The 27,697-nt window shown below is 43.7% G+C and overlaps 2 protein-coding genes across 8 annotated transcripts in view; both read left to right on the plus strand.

Moving 5' to 3' along the window:
• The window catches only part of PTPN5 (protein tyrosine phosphatase non-receptor type 5), a 141,514-nt gene extending 114,801 nt beyond the window's left edge, over nt 1-26,713 (plus strand). For all 7 annotated transcript variants that reach the window (XM_075129337.1, XM_075129338.1, XM_075129341.1 and 4 more), the window contains 6 exons: nt 6,093-6,172; nt 6,766-6,903; nt 10,028-10,138; nt 16,190-16,350; nt 20,226-20,339; nt 24,433-26,713. In XM_075129337.1, the coding sequence (XP_074985438.1) occupies nt 6,093-6,172; nt 6,766-6,903; nt 10,028-10,138; nt 16,190-16,350; nt 20,226-20,339; nt 24,433-24,526 (698 nt within the window). In that variant the 3' untranslated portion in view covers nt 24,527-26,713. The remainder of the gene's footprint in view (nt 1-6,092; nt 6,173-6,765; nt 6,904-10,027; nt 10,139-16,189; nt 16,351-20,225; nt 20,340-24,432) is intronic.
• Nucleotides 998-3,436, plus strand: LOC125639210 (uncharacterized). The gene is made up of 2 exons (XM_048855886.2): nt 998-1,889; nt 2,871-3,436. Exons 1-2 carry the CDS (start codon nt 1,457-1,459, stop codon nt 3,371-3,373), a joined length of 936 nt encoding a protein of 311 aa, XP_048711843.2. The 5' UTR covers nt 998-1,456; the 3' UTR covers nt 3,374-3,436.
• Nucleotides 26,714-27,697: the final 984 nt, after the last annotated feature.

Below are 27,697 nucleotides of genomic sequence, written 5' to 3' on the forward strand. Positions count from 1 at the left end.
TGTAGAATCTTGTAGGATATTTTATCCTTGCTATGGAACTCCATAGAGGGTCAAAATCTAAAAAGGAAAGATATTATATATCATTCTCTTTCAGTCTTTTTGGTTCTAAGCAAAATTTCTAGGCAACCATATTTAATTGTATACAGCCACATTGCTTTCACTCCTTATTAAATTTTGTAAGACTTTTCAATAAGTGTTATTGTTAGGGAGGCAGTGTGGCCTAGCAATAGAGTACTGCGATGGGCCTCGGGTGAACTGGGTTCTATTCCTGGCTCTGCCACTAGAGCAAGTCGCTTCATCTCTCTGGGCCTCAGTATCTCCATCTGTAAACTGGCATTAATGATACTAACCTACTTTGAGATTTACTGATGAAAATTTGTATCTATGAACTAGGTATTATCATCTGTCACTTTAATTTAAAAAATCTCAGCCTGGGGAGATCCTACTACAAAACCTAGTGTAGGCTCAAAACACTCTTAGAAAAGACTGTAGAAAAATAACTAACATTGTTTTGCTTCTTTGTGCTGTGAGTGTATGACAGTACTTTAAGGAAAGGAGTACTTGTGGCACCTTAGAGACTAACCAATTGGTTAGTCTCTAAGGTGCCACAAGTACTCCTTTTCTTTTTGCGAATACAGACTAACACGGCTGTTACTCTGAATTGGTTAGTCTCTAAGGTGCCACAAGTACTCCTTTTCTTTTTGCGAATACAGACTAACACGGCTGTTACTCTGAAATCTGTCAGTACTTTAAGGGACACTGTCAACTTTGGCGTGGTCTGCGCACTGTTTTTATACTGGTATAACTATTTCAGTTATTGGTTGGGGGTTTTTTTTGTTTGTTTTTTTACCAAAATAGTTATACCAGTATAACTCCTCCTGATGTGGATGCAGTTACAATGGTATAAAAATAGTTACGGTGGTATGGCTTATTCCCCAATGAATATGACCTGGTCTACTCTAGGAAATTAAGTCAGTATTACTCTGTCACTGAGGCCTGGTCTACACTACAAGTTTATGTCGGATTTAGCAGCGTTAAATCGAATTAACCCTGCACCTATCCACACAACAAAGCCATTTTTTTCGACATAAAGGGCTCGTAAAACCGATTTCTGTACTCCTCCCCAACGAGGGGATTAGCGCTGAAATCAACATCGCCATTTCGAATTAGTGTGGACGCAATTTGAAGGTATTGGCCTCCGGGAGCTATCCCACAGTGTACCATTGTGACCGCTCTGGATGGCACTCTGAATTCGGATGCATTGGCCAGGTGTACAGGAAAAGCACCGGGAACTTTTGAATCTCATTTCCTGTTTGGCCAGGCGAGCTCATCAGCACAGGTGACCATGCAGAGCTCATCAGAACAGGTGACTATGCAGTCCTAAAATTGAAAAAGAGCTCCAGCATGGACCGAACTGGAGGTACTGGATCTGATCGCTGTATGGGGAAAGGAATCCATGCTATCAGAGCTACATTCCAAAAGACGAAATGCCAAAACATTTCAAAAAATCTCCAAGGCTGTGAGGGACAGAGGCTACAGCAGGGATGCAACACAGTGCCGCGTGAAACTTAAGGAGCTCAGACGAACATACCAGAAAACCAAAGAATCAAACGGATGCTCCGGGACAGAGTCCCAGACATGCCGCTTCTACGCTGAGCTGCATGCAATTCTAGGGGGGGCCGCCACCACTACCCCACCCCTGTTCATCTACTCCAATGATGGGGTACTTTCCGCCATGCCTGAAGATTTTGCGGACGGGGAAGAGGAGGAGGAGGAGTACGAGCTTGAGGAGAGCACACATCACACCGTTCTCCCTGACAGCCAGGATCTTTTTATCACCCTGACTGAAATATCCTCCCAACCCAATGAAGCCGGAGAAGGGACCTCTGGTAAGTGTACCTTTTAAAATATAATACATGTTATAAAAGCAAGCGTTTTTTAATTATTAAGTAGCCCTGAGGACTTGAGATGCATTCGTGACCAGTACAGCTACTGGAAAAGTCTGCTAACGTGTCTGGGAATGGAGCAGAAATCCTCCAGGGATATCTCCATGAAGCTCTCCTGGAGGTACTCTAAAAGCCTTTGCAGAAGGTTTCTAGGGACAGCAGCCTTATTCCATCCTCCATGATAGGACACTTTACCACGCCATGATAGTAGGAAGTAATCTGGTATCATTGCATGACAAAGCCTGGCAGCATATGGTCCCGGTGTTTGCTGGCATTCAAGCAACATCCGTTCTTTATCTCTCTGTGTTATCCTCAGGAGAGTGATATCGTTCATGGTAACCTGGTTGAAATAGGGGAATTTAATTAAGGGGACATTCAGAGGTGGCCATTCCAACAGGGCTGTTTGCCTGTGGCTGAAAAGCAATCCTCCCCGCAGTTAGCCACACGGTGGGGTGGGGGGGGCATTGGCGCTGAACTGTTCGCGTTTGGCTAGCAGGGATCTTCCCTGATACCAGCCATGTCGTGGGGTGAGGGGTAAAGCAATCACCCCAGAGAATTGGATGGGGTGGGGGGTTAGTTTGGTTTCTGCTGCTGCACGTTAACAGGAAAACCGCAGCACTAAACGGCCAACTCAACATGCTTTGCTTGGTATGGAAGAGGAGGGCGCTGCTGTTTTGAAGATTGCAGAAGCCAAAAGACTATGGCTTACCATGGCCGCCTGCAAACCGAATTCTGTTGCCCGGCCCGCGTGTGTGATCTCTAACACCAAAGCTGCAGGCACTCAATATAAGATGCAAAATGCGACCTTGTACCAAAATCACATGTGCTATGTAATGTGAATAGTGTTGTTCACTGTGAAAGAGTATAGCCATTGTTCTGTAAAATGTATCTTTTTAAATACTTCACTCCCTTTTTTTCCTCCAGCAGCTGCAAATGTTTCAAGCCTCCCTCCTCCGTCCCAAAGGCTATCTCAGATAAGGCGGCGAAAAAAACGCACGCGCGATGAAATGTTCTCTGAGCTCATGCAGTCGTCCGGCACTGACAGAGCTCAGCAGAATGTGTGGAGGGACACGATAGCAGAGTACAGGAAAATAGCCGATGAACGTGAGGAGAGGTGGTGGCAGGAAGATCAGAGGAGGCATGAGGCAACGCTGGGGCTACTGCGGGATCAAACAGACATGCTCCGGCGTCTGGTGGAGTTTCATGAACAGCAGCAGGATCACAGACTGCCCCTGTTTAACCGCCCTCCCTCCTCCCCAAGTTCCATAGCCTCCTCACCCAGACGCCCAAGAACGGGGGAAGGGGGAGGCTCTGGGCACCCAACCACTCCACCCCAGTGGACAGCCCAAGCAACAGAAGGCTGTCATTCAGCAAGTTTTAAAGTGGCCTTTTCCTTCCCTCCCACCCTCCTCCCACACCCCATCTGAGCTACCTTGTGAGTTATCTCCCTATTTTTATAATCAATTAATAAAAAATACATGTTTTTTAAATGATAGTGACTTTATTTCCTTTGCAAGCAAGCTGTGATCGAAGGGTGGAGGGCGGCTGGCTTACAGGGAATTTAGAGTCAACCAAGGGGGCGGGTTTTCATCAAGGAGAAACAAACAGAAGTGTCACACAGTACCCTGGCCAGTCATGAAACTGGTTTTCAAAGCTTCTCTGAAGCGCAGCGCTTCCTGCTGTGCTTTTCTAACCGCCCTGGTGTCTGGCTGCACATATTCAGCAGACAGGCAATTTGCCTCAACCTCCCACCCCGCCAAAAACATCTCCCCCTTACTCTCACAGAGATTGTGGAGCACACAGCAAGCAGCAATAGCAGTGGGAGTATTGGTTTCACTGAGGTCTGAGCAAGTCAGTAAACTGCGCCAGTGACCCTTTAAACGTCCAAATGCACACTCTACCACCATTCTGCACTTGCTCAGCCTATAGTTGAACAGCTCCTTGCTACTGTCCAGGGTGCCTGTGTACGGCTTCTTGAGCCAGGGCATTAAGGGGTAGGCTGGGTCCCCAAGGATAACTATAGGCATTTCAACATCCCCAACAGTTACTTTCTGGTCTGGGAAGTAAATCCCTTCCTGCAGCCATTTAAACAGACCAGAGTTCCTGAAGATGCGAGCGTCATGAACCTTTCCCGGCCATCCCACGTTGATGTTGGTGAAACATCCCTTGTGATCCACCAGTACTTGCAGCACCATTGAAAAGTACCCCTTGCAGTTTATGTACTGGCTGCCCTGGTGGTCTGGTCCCAAGATAGGGATATGTGTTCCGTCTATCACCCCACCACAGTTGAGGAATCCCATTGCAGCAAAGCCATCTAGTACGACCTGCACGTTTCCCAGACTCACTACTTTTGATAGCAGCAGCTCAATGATTGCGTTGGCTACTTGCATCACAGCAACCCCCACAGTAGATTTGCCCACTCCGAATTGATTCCTGACTGACCAGTAGCTGTCTGGCGTTGCAAGCTTCCACAGGACTATTGCCACTCACTTGTGAACTGTGAGGGCTGCTCTCATCTTGGTATTCTTGCGCTTCAGGGCAGAGGAAAGCAAGTCACAAAGTTCCATCAAAGTGCCCCTATGCATGCGAAAGTTTCGAAGCCACTGGGAATCATCCCAAACCTGCAACACTGTGCAGTCCCACGAGTCTGTGCTTGTTTCACGGGCCCAGAATCGGTGTTCCACGGTATGAGCCTGGCCCAGTAACACCATGAGCTCCAAATTGCTGGGGACCGCGGTTTTAGAGAAATCTGTGTTAATGTCCTCATCACCGCGCTGCCATCACCTCCTCGCCTGGTTTTTCAGATGCTGGTTCTGCATAAACTGCACGATAATGCACGAGGTGTTTACAATTGTCATAACTCCTGTGGTGAGCTGAACGGGCTCCATGCTTGTGGTGCTATGGCGTCTGCTCAGGCAATCCAGGGAAAAGGGCGCGAAATGATTGTCTGCTGTTGCTTTCACGGAGGGAGGGTTGACTGACGACATTTACCCATAACCACCCGTGACAAATTTTTGGCCCCATCAGGCATTGGGAGCTCAGCCCAGAATTCCAATGGGCAGCGGGGACTGCGGGAACTGTGGACTAGCTACCCACAGTGCACCGCTCGGAATGTCGATGCTTGCCACGATACTGTGGATGCACTCCACCGAATTAATGTGCTTAGTGTAGAAGCACGCACTTAACTTTATACAATCTGTTCCCAAAAACCGACTTCTGTAAAATCGGAGTACTTTCGTAGTGTAGACATGGCCTGAGGGATGTGAAAAATCCAGTTAAACTGACTTAACTCCTGGGATGGTGAGCATTACGTTTATGAGAGAATTCTTCTGTCGATCTCTTGGGGAGATGGATTACCTATGGAGTGGATTACAGGAGGGGTTCTCCTGAAGTGCTACAGAAGCACCCCTGAAGAGGTGCTGCTGTAGTGGTTTATGTGTAGACAGGCCCTAAGATATACCAATATAACTGCATCCACTCTAGCACGGGTTGTATAGCTTTAACTATACCAACATAGTGAAAATGGTGCAATTATTCTGTGTAGATAAGGCCTTAATTTAAGGCCAAAAAATAAGGTTAGGGATAGAGTTTATAAAACCAAATAGGGCAAATCTTGAGGTCCTAACACAGTTTTTACTCAGTCCTTACTTAGGCAGAAAGCCTCACTGAAGTCATTACTTGTTAACACTATTTGCTAAATAATACTTTAATGCACGTAAAAATGAAATTAATGCAAAAGCAAATTACAGTAATGTAGTGAGCTTGCATACGTTACATGAAATTTATCTCAAAGCTTAGACATAGATGACATAGTCAAATGCCAAGAATCATTCAAATGCTATTGCAGTTATAAATGATGAACTACCCCTCTACTTAGAGCAGTAATATTAATTTAGTAAGATATTTAATTTTGTTGCATGCAAATATCTGTTGATAGTTGCACACTGAAAGTAAATGCAGTGATATATACACACATTTCAATCAGAGACTCCCCAATGCCCCCTTTAGAGCATCGCAGGTATCTGTTGTGGCGACTAATGAATATGCCTGAGTAATTAGCTGTATTACTAAAGGTTAGAAAACGATCTTAAAAATCTTTTACTCCTCTTGACAGATAACTATTAACTCTCTCTTTACACACTGTAGATCCTCACAGCAGAGTGTGCCTTACCTCAACTGATCAGGATGATCCTCTTAGCTCATATATCAATGCTAACTACATCCGGGTAAGAGCTCAGCAGTCCAATGTACCTGCATAGACTGTTTGCAACTGATCATTTAAGAATAATCGCCATGTCCATTGGCTTCTAAAGACCATCTTGTTTTTTGGTTTCTTTTTCTGTCTTGTTTTTCTATTATTGGAAGCAGAACCTCAGAGCGCAACTGTAAAGGTTCTGGTCCAATAAAAACAAGATATTTGCATTTTTTGACATGAAGTTCCCTGCCTCACTGGTCTGATGCAAGCAAAACTCCCAGCAAAGTCAATGGGAATTATGCTTGCAGGATTTGACCTAGAGTTAACACCAGGCTGTTGTAGCATGAATCAATCCCATTGCCATAGTATTGCCTGCTGCTTGTGTAACCTGAAGTTGTACCTTCTACCTTGCCTGTGTGTGTGTGTGTACGCGCGGGAGGAAGAGTGCACGTGAGCACAATACCTCTTGGATTGATAACTGTTGACCTGATACTGCAGACTTTACTCAGGCAATAATCCCATTGTAGACAATGAGAGCTTTCCCTGGGTAAAGATTGACGTGTCCAAGCATGTGCGTGTGTGCGCACACTGTGTGATAGTGATTTATTGTTGCTTTGTTGGCAGGGCTATGGAGAAGAGGAAAAGGTATATATTGCTACTCAGGGACCCATAGTTAATACTGTCAGTGATTTCTGGAGAATGGTGTGGCAGGAGCGTTCTCCCATCATTGTCATGATTACCAATATAGAAGAGATGAATGAGGTAATGATATTACATATGAGCTATGTCTCAATCCTCTATTGTAGCAGGTATTTCACAGGACAGGTGCCAGACCCATGGAAATAAATGAGTTGGTTCAGTGACCAAAGTTTATCGTGCTTTGCAGTTACCTTTTTTGAAGTCATCGCTGAAGGTTTCAAAAGCAACACCCCCACCAAGTTCAAGACCTATTAATTTTTGTATATGAATACCTATAAACAATAGAGTAATAGAGACTGAACCTCTTTATCCTGTATTTATTTTGGCTTATCTTCTGCATCCTTTTTCCATTAAGCTGTCCTTGCTTCATTAAACATACTATGTCTTGTTATAATGTTAGTTATGTTGAGAAGCAGTTAAAGATGATTTGTATGTGGAGGACTGCCCCGGTTGTTTATCATTTTGGGGAAATGCTGTTAAAATATTGCAACCATTAAGATGTTCCAAACTTTTTTGAATCATCCCCTGCTATAATTGGTATTTATGAGAGTTAACGTCTGTGGTTATAGAATGTATTTCTACCAATCCATCCCATACAATTCTGTCTGCAAAGTTCCAGACTTCCAGAGTTTGCATCACCACTGTTTTGGGATCCTGTGGCCAGTATTATAACATTATTCCACAGGATCCCAAAACAGTGGTGATGCAAACTCTGGAAGCACAGGACTTTGCAACACCAACGTAGAAACTGTGAGGCCAGAAATAAGAGTGGGGTAAAATTTTCAAAGTGCCCAAATGATTTAGGAGCTAATTTTCTAAAGTGTTGCAAGGCCTACGTGATTTAGACAGCTAAGTCCCATTTTCAAAAGTGATTTAAGCACTTTGGACCATTGGTTTTGTTGAAAGTCACACTTGAATGAGACTTAGGCTCCGAAGTCAGTTAGGTATTGCAACACTGAGCAGAGCAATGTCTACATACCTTTAAAAATCTGGGTCTGAAGAGCCTAGCTCCCATGGACTTTCAATGAGATTTAGGGCCAGATTCTCAAAGGTATTTAAGCACCTGAAGATGCAGAAAGGTGCCTAGTGGGAGTACCTGTGTGCCTAACTCCCATTGAAATCAATTACCTTTAAAAATCTGGCCCTAAATTCCTAGGTCACTTTAGAAAATGGGACTTAGACTTCAAGATCACTTAGGCCCTTTTGAAAATTTTACGACCATACACTTGAGAAGGAAGAAGAGACCAAGAAGCGATCATGTCCTTCATTGTCTTCTCTGCTCTGAAGCTTTCCCACTGTTGTTTTTACATCTGGGTTGTACCACTAGAATGCAAAATAATCTTTAGCGTCAGTGTTTCCTGTTATTCAACACCGACAGACTATCCCACCTGTCATGTCAGCCTCAGGAAACACTGCACGGCCATGCTACCGACACAGTAGTGACGCTGGCTGCAGCATATATCTAACATAGAGAGATACTGAGTCTTTCCTGATACCTGTGGTATCAAAAATTAAATGGTTCTGTGGGATTCAGACATAAATATAGGGTAAGCTCTTCCATGCCAATGTCTTCTATATTCCCTTTTTTTCTAATACATATTAATATATAAATATCAGGTCTCCACAGTGCGTAGATTCAGAACTAAAACCTTTGTTCTGCTATGATGCTAGTAAGGAAGTCTTTGTGCTTCTGCTATACACAGTGGCTTTGCTAACGTGAGGATGAACAGCTCAGTATCCCAGCCCTCTGTCACATCTAATCCAAACTGACAGACAGCCCACAGAAATGTGTGGGCGATCCTACTCCACTCATTTCAGCAACATAACGTCTGTGCTATTGATAGCTGCTGGCGCATTTGACGCTTTTTACCATGGATTCTGCAATTTAGGAGGAGGGGAAAAATTCAGTCTGCGTTCACAGTGACATAATGGGCCACGTTTGTTTCTAGTGTGAAGTGGCACGGCTCCATTAATGGAGCAGCAGCCATTTACACCATAAGAGAATTTGGCCCAGCAACTTTTCAAGACACTTTTTAGTTCTTGGCCCTTCCCTTCCAGCAGATTTTTTTTTAACTTGCTCACAAAGTTTAAGGTTAAGGGCCAGATTGTGCTGGATTTTGCAGAAGGGAGGGCTTGCAAGTATTCTCTCTCCCTTCACTTATGTGGGTGCGCAAAGACCTCCCACAATAGCAGCCCCTGTACTCTGGGGAGCATGCGGGCTGCTTGCTCTCTGCTTTATCCCTGGGGAGCCATTTGTTCAGAATTGACCCCCCTCCACATTGGTCCCTGGAATAGGCTTACAAGGGGAGCAATCTCTGCTGATGTGAAGAGGGCCTACTCCGTGTGCACGGACAGCCCCAGGAGAAATTGTATCGGTGAGAGACAATCTTTCCCAGTACTTTCCCTGGGAAGTTTTTCTCTCCATTACCTCTCAGGCAACACTGTGGCACAAATGCCATAATATATCCTTAAATGTGGACTATAGCTTCAGTTATTCAGACTGTTTGAGTTACACTGAATGAGCCCATAGATTTGGCCAAAGTGATTTAGCAAAACTAAAATCTGTATTCTGACACTTTCTTCCTTTTTGTTCCTTTGCTTTGATGTAGGATCTTTTCCCATTTTATAGTGGGGTTTTGAACACACTCTATATTCCAAAATTATTTCCATTCATGTCCTTTTGTAGGGAAAAGAAATGCAGCTTATAATTTCAAATTCAGAGAGCAATGGCTCTTTATTAGAGACAGAAAAGGTGTACTGTACATTTCCATATCCGTTTGTGCACAGCACAGAAATATTAATGATCAAAGAGCAGATTATTTATGAATATCAGTTATTATATAATAAAAATGAATAGAATAGAATATTAATAAACCCTGCTACATTTCTTTCCGGCTTCCCAAATGAAATTTTAAAATGTGCATATACATCACATGGTGCACACTCACAAATCAAGTTTTATGCACATGAGTGAGGTAGGTAATTGCACATTGGATTTTAACCAGGTGACTGCAAAGAAGACTACCTGAAACTTTGGCCCCTATATTTAAAATAAAAAGTTGAGTTGCATCCTGTTATAGAAACATTCTGCGTCCTGATCCATCTAAACATGCACTTGGCACAGTTTCTGCATAGTGAAGGGAACCACCGTTGGTGTCTCCTTAAATATATTTTATGTTGCATGCAGAAATGTACAGAGTACTGGCCAGAGGAACAGGTCACCTATGAAGGAATAGAAATCACAGTTGACCAGGTCATACAAGCAGATGATTACCGATTAAGACTCATCACCCTGAAGGTAAGATCGCTCAGATGTATTTACAATAGCGTAGAAATTCAAAGCCTTAAACAGGACTGTTCATGGAGAACTGAGTACAAATCGTATCCACTGTGCACTACTGTGCATATATCCCTTGTCGCTACTGCATTTGTGATGCCCCTGATCAGATCCCAAAAATGTAAACAATCCAATAATAAAAGCAGTCGGAGATGTAGACAGTGAATGCATACAGTCTAAAGACTTTCAGACCACTTGTAACAGGAATGTGTTCATTCACTGGAAGAGACCAGTGAGTAATTCTGTGCAAGTGTCTTCTGTGCTGACGTGCTAGTTTGGGGATAGTGTCTTACCTAACTTTGAACTGGCCTTTATAAGTCATACTAAAGACATTGGCTTTAGGTTAACATCATGAACTTAGTGATGATGTTGTATGGAGTACAAAGAATTTTATGCAATATGGGTCAGTTCCTCAGCTGCTGTAAATTGGCTTCGCTCAATTGGCTTCCCTGGAGCTATACTGATATATGCTAGCTGAGGATTTGGCCTTATGTGAGGTTTTACATTTTCTAGGTTGTGTAGAGATCTCTGGAAGCTGTTAATCTTGGAAAAGCTTAAACTGTGCTTCTAGTCTTCACATTAACATTATTAAACTTCTTGTATACTATTGTGTTTGTCAAATTGTTGGGTGCAAAATGTTATATAGAAAGCTAAGATGACTTTTGTGCCACTGAGAATATGCAGTAGAGCTGGGAAGGGAACTCAGGAATCTCAGTCTAATGTCCTGTCCCTCCTAGACCATCTGTTCTACTCCTTTGGCCTCTGTGTTGTCTCCTCCCCGTTTCCCTCAGTAATGTGTCCACCGATCTATTTAGCAGTTGCTGGTGGTACAGTAATTCCACCACTGCTCAATGCGGCTAACCCTTTTTTGATCTGTATCATCCTTATTATTCTGTTAAGCAGTTAGGTGAACTAGCACTGAAACTGCTTAAAGGAAATATGCTACAGTAAACAGAATAAAACTGCTGGTAGCTTGTTGAGCACTTTTCCACCACTACATCCCCAGAGTTAACTTTTCTAATTACGGTATCCTTTCTGTTAACTGTTTGAAATAAAACACTTAGATTTCCAAACGAATAACAGCCATGCCACCATGTGAATACTGAATTCCAGCACATAATTATTTTGTTAAATACTCTATTGCTACCTGATCCAGGATATCACCATCCTATTTTACAACTCACTAGGTTCCATGGTCTCAAGGCATATACTTAAATAGGAAAAGTCTCTTCGTATAATCTTCACACATCTTTTCATGTATCAGATCCAGCCCTGAACTCAGTATAGCAAAGCAGAATTGCTTCCCAAACTGCGAACAAGCCTCCTTTCACACAAACAGCTTTGAGTCTCACCAGCCATGTGCTAATATGCAGGGAGCCGGCTTATGAAACCCTGTGTCTGGATCAAGAGCATGGAGAGTCTGTCAATCATGCATTTGGCGCAGAGGATGAGTTGAAGATCACACTCTGAGACAAGTGAGAAGGGGAAGGAAAGATTACTTCCAAGCATGTACAGACTTGCATAATCCTTAAATACAACCATGTCTCAGACAGTGTGACACAACAGAAAGAATAAAATTGAGCCAAAGTCCATTTGAGTCCCCTTGTCTCACAGACAAGGCTTTTGTTAATTTCACTCAGCTACTGCAGCTATCTCAGTGAAATTGACAATCCCGGTCAGGGTGCAGTGTCCACAAGGTTATTCAAGAATTGTGGTTAAATGCAGCAGTTTAATACTAGCGATCAGGGCCGATCAAAATTTTCCCGTCAGAACTGTTTTTTGACAGAAAATTGAGTTTTCAGCCAAATAAAATTTTTCGCAAGACATGTCTGTCTGTTTTGCATGGAAAAGTTCAACAAAAAAAACAAAAGCACAAAAAGTTTTCAGTTAAGAAGCACCAGGCAGACTGCTTGGTGGGCCGGGAGCCCCAGACTTCCAAGGTTCAATGCTCCTGGGCAACCCCGCCAAGCACACTGTATAGGGCCACAGCTCTGGGAAAGCTCCTTCACATGCACTGTTCCTGGGCTGGGGACTCCAGGCTTACCAGGGTCTGCGACTGCAGGGCAGCTCTGCCATGCTAGGGATATCAGGGTTTCCAGACTCCCTGCCGTGGAGCAGAGAGCTTGAAAGTCCTGGGAATCCTGGCTCTAACCAGGGCTTGGCTCCTGGGTCTGCACAAGGGAGCAAAGAAGCCCCGAGAATCCTGGCAGTGAATTCTTAAGGGAATTTCTGCTTTGTGAAAAATTTAAAAAAATGTGGTTTTGTTTGGAAATCCTGATTTCAGCCAACTCTGCTCAGACGTGCATTTAGTGCAGGGGTAAATCTGGCCCCTTTTATGTATATAGTTATGTAGGATTCTACCAGGGAAAAAATAGAATTTTAAAACCAAATTGTGGGTTGGGATCAGGGATGTCTGATAACACCAGCCACCCCAAGGCAGATGAAAAGAGGTGGAGAAAGCAGGCAGCAGATATACAAGGAGAGAGGACTAAAAACGGTTTAAATTTATAATCTATTTCCCTTCAGGAAATGAGAATGTTATGCTGACACACATGACACTGAAGTTTTGATTGGCATTGCTTGTGTCCAAGCCCATAGTTCCTTTCCCATACAACCTGTTCCTTTCATTCATTTTAAGGTCACATCCCCACTTGGTTATCCAACTCAGCAACACTTCAGCTTTCAGCATCAGTGGGACAGTACTAAAAAAAACGAAGCTGGTAGGTGAATGGTTCCAAGCTGCCAGAAGAGAAATAAAGGAGCTGTTTAGTGAGATGTCATTGTCTGGGACTGTTCTTTCATCATATAATGGCAATAATGCCTGTCACTCTGGACCCATACTTACGATAAATGGCATGGTAATGAAAACCATTACCATTAATTGCGCCACATTCTCCAATGCCATGGACATTCTCCCTTAGATAGAGGTAGGATGTTGCAGCATCTAAACTGATTAGAAATTTAATGTGATCCACCAACTGCAGAGACTGATGCGCATTTCTCAGCAACAAGGTTTGAGGATGGTTTATCATAATTCTTTCAGGACACAGGTCAGGCCTTAGCAGGCTTTGGGAATTCAGAAACAAATAAAGCAAAAGGGAGAAAGAAGCCTTTTTCGTTTTAAAAGGAACCTAACAAGGGTCTAGCCACTGACTGATTATCCCAGCTTTAGCAGTAACATGATTCTGGGCTTTGAACCACCAATTAAACCTTGTTTCTTCCCAACCTAACCCCACGCCTCCTGAATCTCAATGAAGCATAGTTAAAAGAGTATTTTCTTTTCAGTAGGAAAGGATGTATACAGTGTCACTGAATTCAGGGTTCTCTGATTGGAAAGTTTAAAATTGGGAACAATGTAAAAAAAACTAAATGCATCTTGAACTAGTGATTATTTTTTTCCCATCCCCTGGAAGAGTAACTTCACATAAGTATTCTTGTTTCTTTTCTTCTGGCATTTGTGTTTTGGAACCACTGTTTTTCATAATATTTGGAATCTGTTTTCAAAATGTAGTTATAAAACTAGTGCTCTTAACTGCCATGGCTTGGCTCTCAAGGAGCCTAGGGTGCAATTTTAAAAATGCCAAATGACTTAGGCTCGTACATCTCATTTTCAAAAGTGACTCTAGGCCCAGATCCTCAAAGGTATTTAGACAATTAACTCCCATTGTTTTCAGTGGAAGGTAGGAGCCTGAATACCTTTGAGGATCTGGACTTAAAGTGCCCAACTCCCACTGAAAGTCAGTGAGACTTAGGCCTAGATTTTAAAGGTATTCAGGTGTTTCTCTGCTCAGCTTTGCAAATCCTAACTGCCTTGAGAGCCTGTCTCATTTTCAAAAGTGACTTAAGAGTTTCAAGTCCCTGTAGTGAGGAGGCATGGCCTCCCTCAGAGAATGACAGGGAGGGACCACAACACGCCCTCTGGTGGGCAGAACCAGGGGAGCCATGTCTGCCCCGCCATAAATGGAAGGGCGGAACAGGAAGCAGAAGTTGAGCTGGAGCTGTCACGGGAGACAGATGCATCCCGCCTGCTGCTGGAGCCTGCAGAGGAGCTGCGGGGGTTGCCTCCTGAGGACTGGCCAGAGCTCCCAGGGTTGCTGGCCGACTGAGACACCGAGGAGCTGCTGGGGCTACCGGCTGAGGACTGGCCGGATTTCTCCCGGCCACCAGCCGACCGAGATGCCAAGGAGCTGCTGGGGGCTGGGCCTGCTGCCTGAAGACTGGCCAGAGTTCTCCAAGATGACAGATGACCCCCTCAGTACAGAGGTACCAAATTCCAGGGATGTAGGAAGTAGCCCAAAGGAACTAGATGACTGGTTGAGTGTTGGCTGGATACAAGGTCAGCATGTTGCTGGCGGATCCCAGCTGACCCAGTGGCGGACTACTCTGCCACTGTTAAGGCCTTGGGTTGGGATGTGAGGGAATTGGATGGGTCCACATCCCCCTACCACCCTACCTTTGGGGTGGCAGCACCCCCATCTTTGGCCAGGAGGCCTGTGGTACCCTACTGTTCAGCCCTGCTGGAGCCCCTAGACTCTGCTGGTGCTCACCCCTGCCGGAGCCTCTAGACTTCGTTGGTACTCGACTTTATCTGGGGCTCACATACTGCTTAACCACTCTGCCCTGATTGCAGGTCAGAGCCTACTAACTATTTGCAGCCCTGCCCTGGCTGACGACAAACTGCCATCCTTCTCAGACAGACGGAGCACTGGGTGCAGCTAATTCCTCCCTTTTGAGCTCACCTTTACAGGTACATGGCAGCGAGGAGGCATGGCCTCCCTCATAGTGTGACAGGGAGGGATGGTCATGCAGCCTGCAGTCCCATTGACTTTCAGTGAGACTAAGTTTCCTTAGTGTATACATCACTTTTGAAAATAAGACTAAATTAATTAGGCATTGCAATGCTGAGCAGAGCAACACTTTTTAAAAATCTGGGCCTTAGGCATTTTTGAAAATGTTACTCCTAGTTCTTAGTCTGAAACCAAAATTGCTCTCCACTGCTTCCTTAAAACTCAGTCAAGTGTTTAAAGGAAGTCTGTGGAAGCTAAAGGTTACTTTCCTTGGACGCTTTCCTGCCTTTTGAAGAGAATTATTCAGCCAAATGCTGGCTGCTCCAGACAGTCTCTGCAAGGCTAAGCCCAAGACTTTGAGGCTCGCTAGCTCCATTTAGCACCTCTGAAACTTAGGCCTAAGGTGGGTTGTGTTGATGCCCAAAAACTTGAGGCCATAACTAAAGGCACAAATCTCGCTTTCCTCAATGTCTCTGAATGTCTTGCTGTGTGTGTGTATATTATTATTTATATAAAATATACAACAGAAAGGGTAATCGATCAATTTATCTGAGAGTCTATCAAATACTTCATTAAAACAATTGTGTTATAAACCACTGTAGCCTTCCTGAATGAATCTGTCAGGAGGAGAGTAAGATGGCTGTAGACTGGTATAAAGGAGACATCATTTTGCACACAACTCTTGGTACTAATGTGGAGGAGCTGGGACAGAAAACTCTGAAAAAGGACATGAGAGTTTAGCAGGGTTTTTAGTGAATTTTTTTTAACAGTTTGCTCAAGTGCAGTAGTGAGCCTTGAAATCAGAATTTCTGCGTTTTGTGGCTTTGTGTGTGGGTGCTCGTTTTCCTTTCGCACTGGTTTACTTCTGCTGTTCTCACAGGGTGTGGCTACACTGCATTTTGAAACTCACAGCAGCAAGGATCTATAGACTTGGGCTTGCGCTGTGGCACTAAAAATAGCAGTGTAGACATTGTGGCTCAGGCTCTGAAGCCCCACCATCCTCCCTGGACTTCAGAGCCTGAGCCTGAGCCTGAACATCCACACAACTGTTTTTAGCCCTGTAGCACAAGCCCCGTGAGCCCAAGTCTGTCGACACAAGCTCGGAGACTCGCTGGTGGCATAGACATGCCCAAAGAAGCAGATTGTCATAGTTTATCAGTTTTGATGAAGAATCTTTGAAAATATTTGCAGTAGTGTACTAATTTTCTGTATAACTGGGTCACAGAAAGGTGGTGAAGTAAGAAACCTGCGACATTACTGGTATACATCCTGGCCAGACCAAAAGACACCAGATCAAGCACCAGCCCTCTTGCAACTGGTGCGGGATGTGGAAGAGGCCATGCAATGTGCAGAAGAAAAGAATGCCCCAGTCATTGTCCACTGCAGGTAAGTTAATGCTGTATTATGTCTCCATGGAGCTCTGTGACATAGAGTGTCTTAAAGACCTAGCAGAGAAAAGAAAAACTTCATGCAATTGCAAGGAAACAGGATGAGCATCTCCTTAAACGTTTATTTATAATCTGTAAAAAGAAAAACTGCTTTATCACAGGGAAATTCAGTCTGGGAGACATATGCTGGAGGTATCATGCAGCCACTAGTAAAATATCCTTGGAGTTTCTAAAAATTATAATTATAATTTTATGACACAAAAAGTATTGCAACTGACTTAGGGCAATTCTATATTAGATCTCATGCTGATGCATAAAGAGGAATTGATCACTGAGCTAACAACTGATGGTGCCCAGGTACAAGTAATCAGGGAGCTATTACCTCTGTATATAATTAATTGGAAAGTGTTCTGAAAAGAGCTACAAGAATGATTCATGACAATCATAATGGTCCTCTTTGGCCTTAATATCTGTGAATCCGTGTATGTCTCACTGAAATCTCATGGTAGCTTTCACAGGCAATACTGACCCCAGTCCACAGCTTCATATTTTGCTTTGCATGCTTGTTTTACTCTCTCGCCTACTGCTTTGTCTTTCCATCTCCAGTAGCATACTGGTGATTTTTGGAAATGCAAGACATTTGGTTCATTTTTCTTACCTAAGTATTAACATAGAGGGTAGTAGGCGTCTAGAGAATTTTATATGACAGCTGGTGACTAGAGCAGTGTCTGATTTTTTCAGATGCCCTTTTGGAAAAAATATATGCTGTGAATGTAGTAAACTGTATGTATTCAAGATTAGGAAGTGTACCAAACCTTAGCCTATGCCCTAAAATGTGCTGAATCCCACAATTCCCATTGGCTTCAGTGGAAGGTGCAGGTATTCAGCAGCGCTCAGGATTTGATCTTCTAGGAGAGCATAACCACTGCAAAGATGGCGATACTGTCAGCCCTCTTAAATACAAAGTAGTAAACCTTTTAAAAAATCAAACATGAGCCTAATCCTGAAAGTATTCTTAATAACAAGTACATGTTAAAGGTAGGTTGTCATTCCTAACATAGACCTGTGGGTAAGGCACTGGACTCAGAAGACTTGGTTTCTATTCCTGCCTCTGCCACTAACCTGCTATGTGACTTGAGCAAGTATCTTTACCTCTCTTTGCTCAGTTTTCCAATCTGTAAAATGGGGGTGCTACTTACCTTCTTTTGTAAAATGCTTTGACATTTATGGATGAAAAGCATTGTAGAAGATCTGTATATTATTTGTTATTTGTATCAGTGTAGCATCTAGAGAGCCAACCAACCTCCAGGCCTCAGTGAAATAGGTGCTATACATACACATAGTAAGAGACAGTCCCTGCCCTGAAGAGTTTCCCCTCTAAATAGACAAGACAGACAAAGGATGGGAAATGGGATGCAACGTGGAAGTAGAAGGCTGGGAATTGAGGTATAGAAACAATGACTTATCGAAGGTCAGACAGGAAGTTTATGGCAGCACCAGAAATTGAACCTAGATTGCCTTAGTCTTGGTCTATGCCTGAAAAGTAAGATCGTCCTTCTTCCTTTGTAGTGCCTGCATTTTGTCATTTTAACCATGTTCCTGCTACAGCTTAACACCATTTAAGCACAGTTATTGCTAGCCCCATTTTCCTAACCAGCTTGGTCAGGAATTTCTCCCTGAAAATTTAAATAACGTGGTCAAAATCCTGTCTTTAGTGGTCAGGGAAACCATGCTGGAACTTTGCTAGCCACAGCCATATATAAGTCCAATTGTTGCCTGAACACTTGTTGCCAGTGTCTTTGCACTATGATTTTAACACTGTTTAAATGGATGTAGGTTCTCTGGAGATTGTGAAGGGTAATTATTCCTGAGACTGCTCACTTAATTAGTTAACATGCAGAAGTGTTGTCAGCTTTGCTGCTCATTCTTCATGGTGGTAGTAAGAGGAGTTCACAGCTTCTCTTTGCCACAATAGCATAGCACATGTGAGAACAAAATCATCTCTAGTCATTAACCAGGGCCTGAAACAGATATACAGAAAAATGTCTTTACATTGATAACAGAAGAGAAAAATCAGTGGTTTCTTTAGTGGTGAATTGTTGTATCCTGCACAAATCCAGAGAATTGTGAGATTCCAGATCTGAATGACTTTGGAAGTGGCATCAGACTTACTGCGTGTGTTGCTGTTAGTCATAATTATTTAAGCAATATTTGTCACAGCATGTATGAATGAAAACTCATCTTGAGACGTGCACACCTGGGAGATCTTTCAAACTTAATCTGACCAAGGAATAATGGTTATTTGTATCTCTGTTATTTAGGGTATGTCTACACTGCAATAAAACACCCATGGCTGGCCTGTGTCAGCTGACTCGGGCTCACAGGCCTCAGGCTGTGGGGCTATAAATTGCAGTGTAGACGTTAGGGCTCAGGCTGGAGCCCGGGCTCTGGGGTGTTCCCCCCCCCCTTTGCAGGGCCCCTCATCTAAGTGCTAGGTTCTCTTGAAAAAAATAAGCTCATGGTTACAACATGGTTTGCTGTGTCTGACTGTCCATTCCACACATTAGTAAGTAATTGCTTCTGAGGGGGAGGGGGCAAAGTACCTACTCCCACTTTATTTTCTAATCTCTTTTCTACATGGAGGCCATCCCTACTCCACCATGAGATATTCTCAGCTGACACCAAGTTTCTGTACTTGGCTTGCCTCATCAACAATGAACCAACCAGCTCCTAGGTGGTGAGGGAAGGACCAAGGTTCAGAGTCATGGCAGGCATCTTTCAATCCCTGTTTCACTGCGGCCCTGCATTCCATAGGAGCACCTCCATCCCATTTTACATCAGACCCCTGCCGCAGTGGCATCACCCCCAGCCGCAATCAGATGTGCTGCTTCTCAACCAAACTGAGCGGTGGACCAGCCATTGGCATACACCTCACAGCATTCCAGTCCTTCCACCTTCCCGTGTGCAAAATGAAGGTCCATGCCTGGGATTCAGTCTCTGATCCTCTGTTTTGTAGCATGATGCACCAACATGAGGTCATATCTCTTTTTCTTTATAATGTGCATCACTAAAATTCCTTTGCTGCTGAATACAGCCTTTTGGGGAGAGTACCTGTTATTTTTTTTCATAATCATGAAATATTAGCAACATCTAATACTCTGAAACATGTCAAGGGAGTGAAACTACTATCTATGAGATTTCAACAGACACCATCTTAGTGCTCAGAGGCTACAGTGATGATGGATTGATAGGCCTAACGTGGAAGACCACTTTACTATCTTGTACAGTACACCACTGAAGCTAACTAGAGCCATGCAAACCTTCCCCATGCTACCATAGAAAGGCAGCTGGGCCTAGTGGATAGAGCACTGAACTGTGACTCTGGAAACCTGTTTCAGAGTAGCAGCCCTGTTAGGCTATATTCGCAAAAAGAAAAGGAGTACTAGTGGCATCTTAGAGACTAACCAATATATTTGAACATAAGCTTTCGTGAGCTACAGCTCACTTCATCGGATGCATCCTGGGTTCTTTTCCCAGTTCTGCTCCTGGGTCACCTTGGGCAAGTCACATCGCCTCTCTGTAACTCATTTTCCCCATCTTTAAAATGGGGATAATGATACTGACCTCCTTTGTAAAATGCTTTGCCATCTACTGATTAAAAGTGCTGTATAAGATGTATTATTATTACTTAAGTCCCAGTGAAGCTAATGTCTTTTATTAATAATTAGTAATGATTTTTCCATACACACGCCCCTAGGGATGATGGGAGATTCTGTTTATTTGACACATTTGACAGCAGCCTCCGTACATTATAAATTAAATTTTAACATTTTTCTTTCTGGGTTATTTGCCCACACTTTTTCTCCTCCCCAGTGCAGGGATTGGGAGAACTGGCTGCTTTATTGCCACCAGCATTTGTTGTAAACAGTTGAAGCACGAGGGGATAATTGACATACTGAGAACAACCTGCCAGTTACGGCTAGACAGGTAAGAGAATTTTCTTCCTTTAAAAAAAAAATTTCCACATGTTTAAGGGGGAAAAGAAACATGAAGGGGGAAAAAAGACAAACCTTAGGTCAGTGGATAAAATTTTCAAAAGTACCTGAGCCTAAGTAGTGGCTATGAGTCAAGTCCAATTGACTTTTAGTGAGACTTAGGCTTCTAAGTCACTTGGGCCTAGATCTCAAAGGTATTTAGGTGCCTAACTCCCAGTGAAATCAATGGGAGATAGGTGCCTAAACACCTTTGAAGGATTTGGGCCTTAGATACTACTGAGAATTTTAAATGGCACCTCTCATCTGTGCTATGGTATTAGCCTGTGATACCAAAATTATCAAATCCCAGCAGCACACGACAACCCCAACAAGTCACAGTGGGGGCAGATCTTCAGCTGACATAGCTGCCTTGACTTTAATGGAGTTACAGCTGATTTATTTTAATGGAACTACTGCTCATTTACGCTGACTGAGGATCTGGTCCACAGTTATAGCTAAAAGAATACGGCTGAGAGGGCCATTGCTCTCAGAATCACAGACCGGCACACAGCTGTGAGGATGGAACACCAATGATGAAGAAAATGAACATAGTCTAGCTGGAATCGCAAGCCTCAGTGGAAGAGCACTGCAGTATGGAAGCTGCTGATAGTGTAGGCTGGGCGATGTTTCTTTACGCACAGGCAAGAGATGTTTGCAGACATGCGAAAGGAGATGCAAAGCTCTCCACAATCAAAAGGTTTCTGTTTAAGGGCTTCTCATCATGCCAGTTGCCTTTGGGTTTGACTACGACGTGGAAGGGCCTGAGTTTTGCACCAGAGAGATTATTTTTCTTCTCTCCTTGATTTGAAGCTCTGTCAAAACGTGTCCCCATGCTCTCTCTAACGATAATAATAAATGGAGTGAGGGGAAGAAATGTCATGAAAAATATATCAACGTTCTTTAAAAAAATGAATGAAAAACACAACCCCACGCTGAACCTTATTTCAGGCGAGTCGTTCTGCTCAGTGGGAGGCAGAAAATGAAATGCTTTTCACTCTGCTGTGGTCTTGATAGGCAGAGACCTGCAGAGGTGCTGGGAGTTTGGCTGTTTCAATGAAGGTCAACCCAGACAATGAACGGTCACAAAAGAAAAAAGAAAACATTGAACAGAGCCTTGGTTTGTCCGAGCACAGAGAGAGTCGCTGGATCTGAAATGCCCTCCACTTACTTATGTCTGAGCGTAATATGGGGGGTGCATTTCACAGCCAGGTAGCCACAGGAATGAGAGCGGAAAGTGTCCAGACAAACACTGTGCTTGCTACAAGAGGTACATTTTTTAATGCTGGCCTGTGGGGATGGGAGTTCAGAAGAAGAGGAGGGCACAGCAGGTATTTAAATGTGCCTAATACCTACTGCTTCATCAGAGGGGGAGCAAGACCGGGGCCCTGCAGGAGCCCCCGATACATTGGGAAAGATCAGGCTGGGAGGCCTGCCTCTCCTCTGTCCCTGAAGGTCCCTTCGTGGGATGAGGGTAGGGGACAGCATTATGAATCACAGGAGAGAGGCCTGATGGCTAGCAAGGTCCTGCTGCTTCCAGGGAATGGGGGGAAAGGGGCTAGCAGCCCCTTTTAAACCATCTCTCCATGTGTCTGTCTGCTGCCACCACCGCCCCTCTGGCCCCGTGTCTCGTTGTGGCCTCAGGAGCAAGCACATGGACGGCGGCAGCCACTGCAAAGGAGCATAGCAGACAGCAACCTCTTTGACCCATCACCATTATACCAGTTGAGTCGGCAGAGAAAACCAGTTGAGCAGGGGTGGAAGAGCCTCCAGGGACATGGTGGTGTTGGGGGATGAGAGGTTGGAATGAACATTTTGAGCAAGGGAGGTGAAAGTAGGAAAACACTACAAGACATGCAGAACAGTAGCCCTACGACGAGCGTTGGCACTAAGAATCCTCCTCTTGCGTGTGAACAGCAGGGAGCATCTTCAGACAGTCAGTGCCATGTCCAATATCTGGTTTGGGGAAGCTAATTTTACTGACCTGAAATAACAGACACCAGCACCGGGAAGGGGAGGCCTTCCTCAGGCCCATTCTGGAGTCTGGCATTATAAGTGAATGTGATAAAAGAGTAGTGCAGTTACCACCCGCCTGGACTTCTGACCTTTGCTATCTGCAAAAGAAGTGCCCTCTTTTGCCATGGAGGGAGAAATCCTTTTGCCACAATAGCTGCAGAAGGCCCTAGCTGGAGTGTCACTACACTGGTTCTTTGACTGGAGAGAGACTGCATAGAACCCCTGGTGGGTAGGGGCAATACACACCTCCGTGTGCTGCTGCTAAGCACTGCTCCATGGAAGAACAAATACTTCTAGGGTAATGTCATCAGTGGATCTGTGACTACACAGCAGTAGTTCCTATTAAAGCCAGTGGGGTGTTTTTCAGCTTGCTGTCAGGTTAACGGGACAAAGATTCCTTCTCCCTAGGTCCCTTGCAAGGGCCTGTGTATTGGACTTTGTACAGGAGTCCAGCATTTGGTCCGAAAAATAGTCGACGTGACAAAGAACAGGCTGAGCAATGCTTCCTGCATCCCTTCAGCCGGTGTTCAGGGATGTTGGGTACCTTCTGTCAGTGAAAAAAACGTGTATTTGAAAGGTCTCTGTGGCAAAGAAGGGTGAAAATGTAGATTCTCGAGTCTTTGCCAAAGCTTGGACAGTGAACTCATGATGTGTGGGGAGGAGTGGGGGAAGGGAGGAAGCAGCAGCATCGCAGAAAATGAGATAAAAGGAAAATCATTTCCTGTGGTCTGAAACTAGATGGCCACCCCACTGCTTCTGTTGCCACAACGTCAGGGTCCAACCTAGCTGTTAATGGAATTGCATGGGGAGTAATCACCGGATATGACTAACATTCCTTGTGTGTCACAGCCTGATGGAGATACATTTTCAGTGCTGTGTGCAGCAGAAATGCGGTGCACAGAAACACTCTGAAGCAGGCGAACAAAGATGCTGTTCTAAATAGAGCAGATTGACAAATAGGTATGCTCAGCTGGTAATGGGGTTTCTTTGAAAGGGTGCAGCGTGTGTTCCCCACCCCTGCCAGCTGGTGCAGGGGTTGTGGGGGGACACATGACACCACCATCTTCCTGCCGACTTTGGAGCATCTGCCTCATGCAGTGATTGCACTCCTTGAGCTGCTTGAGCAGAGGAACTGGGATTGGGCATAGCCACTACGCAGGGAAGTAAGGGAGGAGGCCACTTACGTACAACCTCGCCCTACGATTACAATGAGTGTAACAGCAAATCACGTTTCTCTTCTTGCCTAGTTATAGTATGGGTTCGGGTGAACTCGGTTTTCATTTCAGGTTTTCAGTTCAGTTAGACTGAAAGCTGAGTGAAGCCCAGATTTCTATGTTGAAAGTCCTTACTAATCAGGATGTGGGTGGTAGTCAGCTCAGAATCTGAGCTATTCTCTGTTGAAATGTCTTTGCCTAGTCTGAAATCCTACTGGCACTTCCTGGTTTACTGGAAGTATTCTGGAATGCATCATCCTGTGACATCAGAGAGAGAAAGAGAGAGGAAATCTAATTTACTGCATGGGAGACAGTGAGACCCAGTTGATAGGGCACTGGTTTGGGATTTAGGCGACCTGGCTTCTGTTCCCAGCTCTGCCATTGACCTGCTGGGTGACACTGGACAAGTCCCTTAACTTGTTTCCCCTCACGCCTGTCTTGTCTATTTAGACTGCAAGCTCTTTGGGGGCAGGGACTGTCTAACTATGTATTTATACAGTGCCTAGCATGACTCCTGTAACACATAATAAATTATGATATTGTCAATGAATTAGGGCCTCACTGAGAGAAAAGCAAAGGTAAAACTTATTTCTGTTCTGAATACCTCTCATTTACTGGTTAGCAGAGGCACTTGGGGCCAGATCCAAATGCAGTGCAGTCAGTGGCAGCTTTTCCATTGACTTCAGTCATTGGGCTTTGGAATAGGCTCTTGGAGCGTAAATCCATTTCATTTTAGCTGTGCCATTCACTATTAAGTGCACTGTTTACATGTAACAAAAGGACTGTTTCCCTCCCCTTTTTTTCTGCTTTCCTTTTCAGGGGAGGAATGATCCAGACTTGTGAACAATATCAATTTGTCCACCATGTCATGAGCTTGTATGAAAAACAGCTCTCTAGAGCAGCAGAAGAATAAGCTTTCATGATATTCCTAGTGGTTAAAACCAAGAGAACTCTTGACGGGAGTCAGCTATATTTTAGATCTGATAAGAGACACATGGTAACTTGGCAGTCTTTGTTGAAGATATATATATATATATATATATATATTTGTTTTACTTTGATATTGCTTTCTTTTTGCTCTTGTTTGCATCAACTTTTAAGAGCTGAGATACTGCTTGTCTTAAACATGTGGCAGAACATAATCACCAAAAAAATGGCTTATTTATACTGTAAATAAGAATAGTAGCTTCATTTGTTACAAAATCAAAAAAAAAATTCACTAGCTGTCTTGAGTTTGCTGTTTTTAAAAAATGATTTAATTGCTAATAGATCCAAATACAGTGTGGAACTCTTTGAAGCTGTCATGCTGAAATATGTATGGTATGTTGACTAAGCTTGAAATTAACTTTTTGCCTTTTTCTGATTGTTTTTACATTTTAAACTACCGAATACTGTGTATATCATAAACCTTCTGAGCCTCTGCATTAAATGATTCAAGTTGATTCATATTGAAATCATGTTTTACACCTCATGTTTGCTTGTGAAAAAAGAAAAATTCCACAAAATGTAGCAGAACCAAGGGAGGGGAGAAAAAACAATTCATTGACATGAGGCGATTGCCACTTCTTTATCTCCAATATACCATGGAATCAAGAAAAGAATGGAAAAGTATGGTGACCATTAGAGATGAGTCTGAACCAAACTTTGTGAGCATTATGTGAGCCCCCAATCTTTGTGAGCATTATGAAATCTTAACTTGGATCCAGATCTGAATTTGGCAAATAGCCTCTCTTTATGAGCCAGACCAAAATCCATGATACAATTTCCCATGAATTTTGGGGTGTTTTAACACAGATTCTGAATGTTGTGACTTGAGCTCTTCTCTAATGAATACATAGTAAAGGAGGTCACGTGTGCACTGTGAAGTTAGGTTGAGATTTTCAAAGCTGTCTGAGGCCTGGTCTGCACCAGGAAGTTAGGCTGATATAACTATGTTGCTCAGGGGTGTGAAAATTCCACACCCCTGAGTGACGCAGTTAAACCAACCTAAACCTGACTGTAGACAACAGTAGCTCAATGGGAGAATTCTCCCATGAACCTAGCTACCGCCTCTCAGAGGTGGAGTACCTGTGCCAATGGGAGAAGCTCTCCCTCTTCACTGAAGAGTTACAGCTGTGACGCTGCAGTGTTTTAAGTATAGACAAGCCCTGAGAGAATGTCTACGCTGCAGTTAGGTGTGTGATTGCAGCACGTTGGACATGCTAGATCAAAGGTAGCTCGAGTAACAATATCAGCGAAGCAGCAGCAATCACCTCCTGGTTGCAGTGTAAACATACCTTAATTGATCTGAGTGCCCAGTTCTCATTACAATTAATGGGAACAGGGCATCCAAATCCCATAGGAAGTTTTGAAAAACCTCAGCCTTAATATGTTGGCCAGTGTTTAGAGATTTGCCTTTGAAAATCAATTCAGACTGTCACTGTCTCTGGTTCCTAAAACCCCTGATCCGTGCAGCAACAGTTCCCTTTAGGCAATAGAGACTCTGCTGCTCTTGGCTGTGTTCTAGGCCCCAATTCAGCAAAGGACTCCAAGCATGCACATCGTTACATACATGCTTGAGTACTTTACTGAGCATGGATGGACTTGACTATGTGAGTTAAGTGCTTTGCTGAACTGGGACCCTAGTGAACAATTAAAGCTATCCACAACTTTTTTTTAAAAACAAAAAACATTTCTAGGAAGTGCTGAAAATTCTGAGAATTTATGGCACTTGTTGATCAAGAAGGGATCAAAAACAGCATTCAGAACAATAAGGGCTTGCGCCTGCTCCCACTGATGTTCTGCACAGGATCGGGCCTGAAGAGCTGTGCGTATATACAACTTACTGTGTCACTGTGGGGAAAGCTTTCCCAAAAGTTCAAGACATGTCTTCTGTTGGTTCAGTACCTGTGTTTACCTTGTATCCGTGCCTCTGTAAAAATCCTGTCAGCAGGGTTTGCATGAATGTGGCAAAATGTGTTATCTTTAAACCACTTGATTTTATTGCTGTATTTAAAATATTTCCTTCAGTGATACGCTAACCGAGTGAACTGGCGTTCTTTTTTTAAAAACTGTTGGTAGTCATTAAATAGAGCAATAAACTTAAGCATTTTGAGCATAACATGACTGTTAGTTTTATGTAAAACTTACCAGGTATCCTACTCCCCTTGCTACCAACTTTTTTATAAGGGTGACATTACCCTCGTCCAATGACCCTTTCATAGAAACAAGCATCACTGATGGTCAGAATGGCATTGTAAATGGAAACTGCCCCTCCCCCTCCAAATAATGTTTTAAGATGTTTTGTGCCCTTCAATTCAAACCAAGTAAGTGAAGAAAATGACATGTTTTCTCACGATTTATGCCATGCGTCAAATAAAGAATATTTGTTGCTGAGGGATTGCGATGTGGGTATGGGACAGTAGCTGAATCTAAACATTTGTCTCTTTTCTGAGGAGAATTCCTAGTAGAGAATCATTCCACAGCAAACAAAGTAGGAACTACTGTAAATAATGCTCCATAAGATCAACACAGAGGCTTAGATGCTCAGCTGGTGTAAATCAGTGTAGCTCCATGGACTTCAACCTAAGGAAGACTAGCCTGCTGCTCACTCCTGTTTTGCATTAATAGCATGCTCTGAGGGGCTCTTGAAAATGTACGGCCAGTTTCACCAGTGCATTTTCACTGCTTTGCATCCATTCATTGATACAAAGCAGCCATAAACCTGGCTTAACTGACTGGTTCAAATGGCTTTACAGCTGCTTTGCATCACCACAGGCAGAGCATTCTAGTTACTCATGCCCAAAATGTTCAAATGGCTCATGAGATGGTATTTTGTTTTACTAACTTGGCACTAATCCGCCTATTTATTGCTTGGCCTTGCCATAATTAACATCATTCACATATTTCTCTCTCCGGTTATAAAGTTTAAGAACTGAAGGGACAATTAGATAAGCATTTGAATATAGCAGAGGAAGGAGAGCTCCTGTATAGGGAAAGGTGTTTAGAATGGGCAGGATTACTTCTTTCCTGCTACTTAATAGGTTGAAATCTTTAGCTGCCCTGCTAAGGACAGGGGGAACTCAGCTGATAATGGGCACTACCA

Source organism: Caretta caretta, chromosome 6 (genome assembly GCF_965140235.1).
Source record: "Caretta caretta isolate rCarCar2 chromosome 6, rCarCar1.hap1, whole genome shotgun sequence".
NCBI classification, from domain to species: Eukaryota; Metazoa; Chordata; order Testudines; family Cheloniidae; genus Caretta; species Caretta caretta.

Bases quoted from the DNA above. Each gene is read 5' to 3' on its own strand.
- LOC125639210 (XM_048855886.2), top strand. From the start codon at position 1,457: ATGCTATCAGAGCTACATTCCAAAAGACGAAATGCCAAAACATTTCAA. The intron at 1,890-2,870 runs GTAAGTGTACCT...TTTTTCCTCCAG, and splicing joins AGCCGGAGAAGGGACCTCTG to CAGCTGCAAATGTTTCAAGC.